This window comes from Lucilia sericata, unplaced genomic scaffold (assembly GCF_015586225.1).
Source record: "Lucilia sericata isolate MDLA Ls3-8-SP2 unplaced genomic scaffold, ASM1558622v1 Contig000120F_arrow, whole genome shotgun sequence".
NCBI classification, from domain to species: Eukaryota; Metazoa; Arthropoda; class Insecta; order Diptera; family Calliphoridae; genus Lucilia; species Lucilia sericata.
The window spans coordinates 35,062-45,350 of NW_023994152.1; the positions used below are offsets into that span (position 1 = coordinate 35,062).

General features: G+C 29.5%; 3 protein-coding genes across 3 annotated transcripts in view; 1 reads left to right on the forward strand and 2 right to left on the reverse strand.

Moving 5' to 3' along the window:
- LOC119600765 overlaps positions 1–3,528 on the reverse strand; it is a 29,248-nt gene extending 25,720 nt beyond the window's left edge. The window contains exon 1 of the mRNA XM_037951266.1: positions 3,258–3,528. The gene's annotated coding sequence lies outside the window, so the exon portion shown is untranslated. The remainder of the gene's footprint in view (positions 1–3,257) is intronic.
- A 698-nt stretch (positions 3,529–4,226) lies between these two features.
- On the forward strand, positions 4,227–6,415 carry LOC119600768 (LETM1 domain-containing protein 1). The gene is made up of 4 exons (XM_037951274.1): positions 4,227–4,574; positions 4,843–5,391; positions 5,453–5,741; positions 5,811–6,415. Exons 1-4 carry the CDS (start codon positions 4,465–4,467, stop codon positions 6,174–6,176), a joined length of 1,314 nt encoding a protein of 437 aa, XP_037807202.1. The 5' UTR covers positions 4,227–4,464; the 3' UTR covers positions 6,177–6,415.
- Positions 6,416–8,610: 2,195 nt separating this feature from the next.
- LOC119600773 (60S ribosomal protein L14) lies at positions 8,611–10,211 on the reverse strand. The gene is made up of 4 exons (XM_037951280.1): positions 10,126–10,211; positions 9,602–9,703; positions 9,151–9,345; positions 8,611–8,924 (listed from the first exon to the last, which is right to left on the reverse strand). The coding sequence occupies exons 1-4, from the start codon at positions 10,126–10,128 to the stop codon at positions 8,724–8,726; spliced, it is 501 nt and encodes a 166-aa protein (XP_037807208.1). The 5' UTR covers positions 10,129–10,211; the 3' UTR covers positions 8,611–8,723.
- Between the last annotated feature and the right edge of the window lie 78 nt (positions 10,212–10,289).

The window sequence follows — 10,289 nt, forward strand, 5'->3', positions numbered from 1 at the left end:
TAGTAGAATATATAGTACCATACACATGTTTAGTATTACGATACTTTTAACATTTTTACACACATAAATATGTAAATAAAACCTACATACTAACACACAAACATTCCTATGAGTATTTTGCACATACATACTTCCATATGTATGTATGCATATAGTTATAGAAGTAATAAAAAATATGCATTAAAACATTATAGGTACAGAAAATAAGAAAAAGAAAAAAAAATACTGAAATAGATGACAAAGACGACACAACAAAGTGTGCCCACTAAAAACCTGGTGATGTTGTTGGTTTGTTGTGCAAACATTTGCTCTTACAAACACATTTTGTGGTACAGTAAATAAACGTTTACAACTGAATACCAAAATATGACTTTATACTACCACATAGTCGTACTTATTTGTAGCAGCAATATTACGTACTAAGGTACATACATACATACGTACGTACAGATATTAGCAAGAATTTATTAATTTGTTAAGATACGTACATATATTTGAGACGTAAGAGACATACATATTTAGATTCTTACTAATAAAAAATAACTCTGTGTAGTTAGAACGATGTCATTTTATTAGTTATTCATGCTTAAGGTATTAGGATATTCTTAAAGTAACATATATTTAGTTTTTTCTTACATTAAATATTTTTGATCCTTAAAATAATTTCGAATTTATGTTTCAAATGATAAATACTATTTATGTATATCAAAGAAAAGGTCTTTGAAATACCTTACCAGCCGCTTTTGCCGATTTTTAAACTTCCTGAAAGCATATTTCATAGAATGATCCAATATTTGCTAAATTGAACTTGATCTCAACAAACATATGGATAAATTGCAACTAAAAGGACTTTAAGAATATACTATTAATTTCAATGACAAACTCATACATGTATACATACATATGTATATACATTAGAGTGTCCCGAGGAACAGAATCTCATTTAAGGTTTCTAAAATAGTTTGGCATTTGATTTAGGTATAGTGCTTGGGGACATAATTTGGAAATATCCTAAATCAACATGGTTGCTATACATTAACAAAATTCTGATAGTGATGGGATCTTATATACATAATTGTAAAAGTATAATTTTGGTTTTTTGATTAGTATGTGGCCTTTGAAAGGTTTTTTAAGGGAGTCGATTTAATATGCATACTTACTAGATGTATACATATATATAGTAAATATATTATTACATACACTTATTTATTTATAATTTTTCCTATGAAATAGAAACCATAGAAGTTTTAAAGTTATGACATGCGATAATGTAATATACATATCAAATACTAAAAGATTTCTTTAATTTTTGCTTAATTTCAACAAAAACCATAAATTTATTTCGGAAATAATTAGGAAAAAGAAATAATTCTTTTTAGTTGCTAGAATTTAGCAGAAATTTTCATGTGTGGTTGTTTGATTGTTGCTGCTTCTGTTTTTTGTTGATATATTTTTGTTTTCATTTTTGCTGCTATTGTTGTAGTCGTGTTAAAACATATGTTGTTGAAACATGGATGGATATTTTACTAAGTACTCGTACTACACTATGTGAACTCATATGAATATACACGTAATAACAACAACAAAATTTGTACACAAACGCTGTATGTTTATAGAAATATTAGACGGGTAAGAAAAAAAGATTCATACCAATTTTCAAATATTGATATAAATTTTAAATAATGGATTTATAAAACGATGTATTATAAGCTGTTTTCAGGCAATAATGATCAAATTCTTTTTTAAAGACTCCGATTACAAGACGAACATGTCCTCATAGACCCAGAAAAGTACTCCAAACCGATTACTATAAAGTTTGTATGCTTTAAACATCTGCTCAAACTAATATTCTTCCTTGTTATACATATTGTGAGTGTAACAAATTTTAAAAGTGTTAAAGCAATAACAAACGTGTAAGAAATCTTTTATACAATAAATATTGATAAATTATATACATATGTACATACATACATATATTCAATTTTATATTAAGATTCATATACATATGTATATAAAAACTAGACTCCTCAAATAGAAATATTTAGGACGAAAATAGCCAATAGTGGATGTGACACCTCACATACAAAGTATTTCTGAAAACATAGATTCCAATAATACTAATGATAATTTACTTTACCACTAGGTATATGTATATTTGACAAAATGTTTTGAATAAATTTGACAAAGTGGTTTGGTGGTGTCACGCCTACCACTTTGTAGAATTTTTGAATCTGAAAATCTACAACTGGTTAGCAAAGCAAGCTGGATACAGTTAGTAATTTATAACTGATATTACCAAGATTTTTATGGAGACCATATTAATAAATACTCTTTACATAGTTATAGTCGCTGAATGTTGTATGTATACACGAGTAAATTTTTCTTTCAGTGGAATATCAGCAATAGAAACATGCTGTTTATATATTTTAAAATTTAATACTATACACATATAGGAAAATATCCATACGTACATATCATATGTATATACATACATATGTTTGAATTAAATATGTACATATATTTTGTTTTTGGTTTGGGAAAAATAACAAACGCATAAAAGTAGTAAAAAGTTAAAAATACTTATGAGTTACAAGTCACAAGGTGATGATGGCGATGTTACTTTTAGAAATTTCTATATAGTAAAGTTAACTTATAGTACATGATGACACTGAACACCTAATACCGTTATGAATACATACATACGTACAAACGCATATAAGTTTATAAGTACGTGTTAGATGTGTGTATATGTGTGTTTATTTGCAACTGCATTCATATGCTTGCATTTGTGTTTATATACACACGAACCTACATACAAGTAGTTTATATATGTATAAATAAGTTTTAGTTACACCATGGAATGGTTTGCTTTTGTTGTTGTTGTTTTCCTAAGAGTATGTGTTAGAACATGTGTGTAAATAAGTCCATCATTCATACCTACATACATATCCACACATATAAATATGTATGTGTTTTTACTATTTTTCAAGGTTTTACACAGTATTTCTTGAATTTCTTTCTTTATTTTCCATTTTATTATTTATTTGCTTCACTTAAACATTTTCTTTTCTTTTTTACAATACATTCCTTTAAAACAAAAAAGCCAAACAAATTAAGAAAAACACCTTAAAGTATGCTGTGATTTATTTTGTTTTATATTTTTTTTATTCACTACATTTTGTCAAAGAAAATTTTCTTTTAATTTTCATCATCTCAACTTTCTTTTTCTTTATCTTAATTTATATACTAATACGCACTTTTCTCGATATTATTTTTTTTTTTGTTATAGATTTAACTGTTTCTTTTGACCACCATGTGTACACCGATTCGTCGTTAATTCAATGTTAAATGATGCTCATTCTCGTTTCCCGCAATTTACAACATGTCTACTACCACTTTTTTGTTGTTCTTGTACAAAGTATAACAAAAAAACATTTTAAACAAAAATAAATCTGCTGTAAATATAGCGGAGTGAAGCTGCGAATACGTTTGTCTAAGGCATATGTCTGGAGCTAAACTGTTGGCAAGTTTTCGTTGTTTGGTCTTGACAAGGTAAGAGATTTTATTTTTTTAGTATATATAGTGGTCTGTAAGTTATTTTCAACAAACCAAGTACTCAATTTTATTGTTAAGAGAATATTTTGAATCGGACAGGCGCATAAATAATTCCGGGAGATTAACCTTTGGGGTAACAATTTGAAAAAGTTTTGTATTTTTCCATGTTTTTATTTAATTTGTTAGATGAATACAGCTTTTATTACTCTGGTAGTTTAAACAAAACCCTGGCATTTCGTTGACGTGTGCGTTTCGTATTGTTTATTTCGTGAGTTTATTTCAAAAGTGTCATAACTCAAAATTCGAGTTTTGAACTAAGTACCAAAAAAAAAAAAAAAAATATCTCGTGCTAAAGTCTTTTATATGTGTTCACAGTTTTATCTACATATTTTCAAAAATTTCTATTATTTTGAGGATGAAAGTGATTTTTGTTGTAAAAGGCAAACGATTTCTTATATATAATTAGCAAAAATATAGTTAAATCTCTTATAAGGATTTATTTTAAAAATAATATTTATAAAGATAATAAATTATTGTTGTCAAAAGTAATTTTTGGAGGTAAAAATAATTTAAATTCGTTTTTTACGAAATTATGTTTTTTGTTTATGACAGTCTTCAAATAAATCAGCTATTTGAATTTCTCTATAATCGATCAACAATCTGGCCACATTGTTAAGCATATGTTTTTGTTATTTGTGTATTGACATTCTAATGTTTTTATTCTTGGATTTTGTACAAATTACACCGGAATATTGCAGCATTGCATCAAAGAAAAAAAAGCATAAAAATAATTGTGCTGCGTTTAACGGGCACTGCAAAGGAGAGCTAATTTTCTAAAATCCTTTGCCCGTTCTTTTCTCTGTGAGTGTTGAAAGTGAGGAAGTGAATTTTCAAAGAAAAAGTTGAATAATGACCTTGGCACTTCGTTTGACACGCTTGCCGGTTATCGTCTACCAAGAGACAGTGTTCCAACACAGCTGTTTAGGTAACCCACTAAGAAGGCAATACGTAACTTCAAGGTAAGTACAAATAATTTATAGGTTCATAAACTTTTAATTTGTTCCATTGATCTTACAACAAAAATATCGGAAGGAACATTATAATACATCTACCAGATAGGAAAATTTATTTTATACCACCAAAACTACAAAATTATGTTTGTGTACATAATATTAGGTGAATCACTTGGTTTATAATTTGCGATTTAAAAGTTTACATTAAGTATCAAAAATTTTAAACGTAGTTTTTTAATTCCATTGCCATTGTAAAACTAATATTCAATTCCAGTGATCACACTTCAAAAAAACCAACAGCTCCCTCAACATCTCCCATACCGCCCAAAAGTGCAGATTTTACACCACCGCCGACAGAAACTGCAGATAAACAAAAACCAACTGTAAGTTCGAAAAGAAGTGAAATAGCTACAAAAACATTGTCGGAAAGTGTCACGAAATTGCAACAATTGGCAGAGAAAAAACAGGAAGCTGTCTCGAAAGTCAAACTATCGACACAACAAGTACGCAAAAATGTCCGTGGCTATATGTTTACACGATTCTTTGACTATGTTAAAAATTACGATACAGTTTTGGAGAAAAATTTCCCTTCGGCCGTAAAAGTGTATCGGGTATTTTTTGATGGCGTCAAAGATTTCTTTTCGGATATGAAAAGATTTTTGAAAGTTGCTCGCATTGTTAACTCCTCGTCCAAAGGTCTTAAGTCATTAAATAGACAGGAATTGGAATTATATATGCAAATGCCTAAAGATATGGTAAAGGTAGCTCCAGCTTTGATTTTCTCTTCACTGCCTATGGTGGGTTATGCCATATTTCCTTTGGTGTAAGTTTATCTTGTATTTTTATATTTATTTTCAACAAATTTTATTACTTTTTTCTTTTAGTTTCATGTATCCTCGTTCATTTTTAACATCACATTTCTGGACGCCACAACAGAAAGATGAATTTAAACAATTCTATTTTCATGAACGTTTAACCTACAACAAACCAGTTTTTCGTTGTTTACAAGCCAAACTGAAGTCAACAAAGAAACATCCTAAACATGAGGAATTTCGTAATGTTTTAGGTCAGTTAGGAAGTGGTACTCATCCCAGTGTAGAGCAAATTTTAGATATTAAGGATATTTTTTCAGAAGCACCATATAGTTTAATTTCTTTACCCAGCAAACATATCGTAAGTATTTATTTTTCTATCCACTAAAAGCTATAAAAATTTGAAACTCCTTCTCTATTTATATTTTAGAAATTGCTTACTAAACTACATGGTTTACCTAGAGGTTGGTTTAAACGTCACAGCCTCTATGAACAGGCTTTTCTAGTCCACTACATGGATTTGGCAATTGGTCGTGAGGGTGGTGTTCACAACATGCCATTGGAGTCATTACGCAATGCTTGCTATATACGTGGTTTAAATCCGGTCGATTTAAGTCCCGAAGAAATGATTGAATGGTTACGTGGTTGGATTAAAGTTTCCAATTCAATTAAAGCCGAGCATATTACATTGTTTTTGCATTTGCCTTTGTTTTTGGGCTACAATCACCCTAACAACTGGAAATTACTTTATGGCAAAGACAAGAAAGAACAGCAGCAAACAACTACGGCCGAATAAGTTGGACGGATTATGGAAGGGCAAATAAGGTTTTTTTTTCTCAAATGACAAATGTATTTGCATTAAAGGTTATTACTGTTAAATATGCTGGGCAATTTATTATGGAAAATATGCAGATACAGACAGAGCTGTTATATTCGATTTATAATTGAAACATTTTTTTGTTATGTTTAGTTCCTTTTTTAAAAAAATGTCTTTTACGCAAGTCCTAAAGAAATAAATTGAATTTTTTGAAATAATTACGTATCAATTTTTTTAGGTATTTTTAGATAGTGTGGTCATTAGTACGTATTCATACTGTTGGTTATATACAACACAACTATGTATTTAAGGTTTTGCATTGACATACCTTATTCAATTTTTGCGACATCTTTTATTCGGAATATTTTTGGTTTAATATAGAAATCAAGAATTGGCTTTTTGAACCATCTTGGTTTGTTCATATAATTAATATATTTTTGAAAATAATTTTAAAACAATTGTGTTAATTAATATACCATTTTATCAACAATTATTTGAATATTTAAAAATTATAAAATGGACAGTTTGGTAAATATTTTTTTAGAATATATCGGATAACTTAATTATTTAACATACAAATTTTGGGAGATATTTTATTACAAAAATCTTAATTAATATTTATTGCTATTTTTTCGCAAATACAGGTTTGTTCTGAGAATTAAATAAAATCATTCTTTAGTTCGATTTTTTTAAACATAAGCTTTTCCTTTCCTTTATTGATATATCAAAGGTCACCATAAATACTGAGTGCGCTAATCGAGATATTGGATGTGGATTGTGACCACCAGTTTTATTCAAATTGTATTGTATTTAAAATTATGGATAGACATACATCGCACTATGGGTAGAGTAGAGTGATTCTTAGATAAAACCTATAACAATGTTATATGTATATTAACTTGTATATATGTATGTGTATTAACATAATAATGACAATCCTTCTGTTAAGATTTGAAAATATCAGTGCAATAGAAAAATATCTAACTATAGCTCGAAAACAACAAATGTGCTTCAATTGTCTACAGAAGTGTAATAGCATCTTAAGTCGTAGGAATTACAATAAACTAGATGTTTGTAAAAAACTAATATTTGTAACCTTTGACCTCCAATAACTTGCTTAGCGTACATGAGGTTAATGGTGACTTTTAGCCACTTAATTAAAACCCCAAGACGAAGCCCTGTGTCAAATTATTTAGCTATCTAAAATTCCCCAGTTTTTTGATGTTTCATAAAAAAGATCATGGAAAGTTTAAAATTATTTTCGAAATGATTGTATGAGAAATAATTACACTTTCGATCAGAATGGAATTCTGTGACGAAGGAGTAAAGTTGTCAAAGAACGAATAATAGTTGGAATTATTATTTAAGAATCTTAATAGCAAACTAATAGCATCTTAAATAGGAGGTTTGAGGGATTTTTTTTTTTTTTTTTTTTTAAATGAATGCTCTAAGAAAACTTTTTCTTACAAAAATACGCTCAAAGCTGTACTAATAAGATTAATTTCTGAGTATTTGGGAAAAAAGCGTTATTTGATCTCAAAAATTTGTTCTTCCCTATTTAGTAAAACTCTTCATTTATGGTGGGATTTATTTTAAGAGCTCTGAATTATTCACCCCAATTCTGCATTTCGATTACATTTTCGCATTCAATTACGCTACGATCGAAAATTGGTATTCCAACAAAAAACAGAATCGTAAGAAAATGAAGAAGCAATTCCATATTAGTATTAAATTTTATAAACAAAAAATTACACACCAATTATGAAGCCTTAAATAACGCTCCAATTGAGAAAACAGCGAAAATCTGTGATTAGTTTAATTTTTCATAAAAAAATTTAAAGTCCGCTGTGAATCGATTCGGTTAAAATTTTAGGTTGAAATCAGCTTGTATATTTCTCTCTCCATTTTGCTTTTGTTGTTTTCAGCTATTTTTAGTGTTTTGTTTCTCTATCGTTGGATCTTTACATTCTACGAAGGAAGACCTTATGGTCTTCGAGAGGAGTTGCACCTCTTTATGGTACATAACCTAAAGTCTATAAATACAACTGGAATTGAAAAATACCGAAGAGGGGGATTATTGACAATTTACCACCAAAAGTCGATTTCTATATGACCATGAGTATATAATATGTATATGATTATTTGTTATCAAAAACAATTTTTATATTAGAACCCAAAAATCGGTCAATACTCTGCATGACAATAAACAAAATACGTGAGAAAACAATAACATTAAAAATTTTTTTTCAATCGGAACTTTATTAAGCAATACGAACTACACAGAAAATTTCAAACATCACTTCCAAAAACTCCTCAAGCTAGTCCGAAAAATATCAATATTGAGAAAGTTTTGGAAGGAAACTAATCTAAACCATCACTCCTCCAACACTGGTTTAATAAAACACATTCCATCTTTGTTGTCTTATAAAATAGTTATTTCTTGTTTTTAGATTTTGTTTATTTTATTATTTCCATTTTAAAAGAAACACTAGTCAACTATTTAGATTTTAAGTAAATTTGTAAAATTTACTTCTTGGCAGCGCCCTTCTTGATGCCTTGAGCTTTCAATTCACGAATGCGCTCGCGTTTGTCCTTCTTGATTTTACGGACGGTACCATCTTCCTTGGTGCGCTTCTTCAAAGCGTTGAAGGCAACGGTGAGCAACTTGTTGCGTTGACGCTTGGCATAACGCAATTTGAAACGATCGAAATCATTCAAACGGCAACGCTAAAAATAAAACAGAAAATGTTTACATTAAATTAAGTAAAACAATATGCTAAGAAGTATTAAAATACTGGAATTTGTTTAAAGTCTCTTCAGTCTAAGAAATAATTAGCTTCATGTATGTATCAGCCGGCAATTCCTATCAAGAACTTTCATTATCATCATGTTGACTTTTCGTTATTGTAGAAAAACTTTAAAGTTGTAATACCAGTAGTTTGATAATGCTTACCTTGCTAATGTTTTGTGACCTAGCGGACCAGGGAGAGACCTTCCATTGGGCCTTCATGTCACTGTCTTGCCATGCCTTGCGCACAATGCGAGTGGGGGCAGTGAAGGGGAACTTGATGCGGTACTTGGTCAAGTGGAGATTGTTCAATCTGTATTCTTGACGGGGGACACCAGTCAAAGGACCATCAACAAGAACCTACAAAAAAAAAAAAAACAAAGTATTGATTAGTTTTGAAATCAAATAAAATAAAAACGTCTATTATAAAGTTCACATTTAGGATGATATCTGTTTAGATTCTCAGTGAGTAGTTAGATAGCTTCATGTATGTATCAGTTGGCACTTCCTATCAAGAAGCCATAATCATCATGATCAATAAACAAACATCATCACTTAAACATTGGTCAACGTGACCATGAGAACTTTTATTTTATATTCCATTTTGAAAACTTACTCTGTTTTGGTCAATCACGTCGACAATAGCGACGAGACGTCCCTTCAAGGGACCAGCCGAGCATTTCGCAATGCGACCAGTTTGGACAAATCTTTGGAAAGGCTAGTAGAAAAAGATGAACAATAGAAAAAACTATTAAATATTTATTATTTTTAATTTTAGATTAATAATAAGCAATAATTGAACAATTAAAACGGGGAAAATTTAATTTCAAGTCTAATTTTATTACAATTTAATACAAAATAACTCAGCATTTCATTAAACACGTTGTGCATTTTGACATTTACCCGAATGAGTTGTGAGATTGTCAAAATGCCCAAACATCATTTTCCACGCTGAAGACGATTTACATTTTTAAAACACTTTTTTGTGACCAATTTAAGGACTTTTCAAGGCAAATTTTCACACGAATGTTTTAATCATGGTAAATATTTAATTAAATCTTACTTTTATTCACGACTTGAAACATTTTCCCAGACATTTTAACTAAATTCGGACGAAGAAAAATTGAAAACATTTCTTACCATGACTGCTAACCGGAAAGAAAGAAATGTAAAAGAGCGATAATAGTAGTTGAAATTTCAACATGGCGTCACTGCTAGAAAAACTGCTGAACTTTTGACAGTTGACATTTTGGGATAGAAACCCAAGCGATGTCGTTGTGTAAATGGTATAGATTTTTGGAATA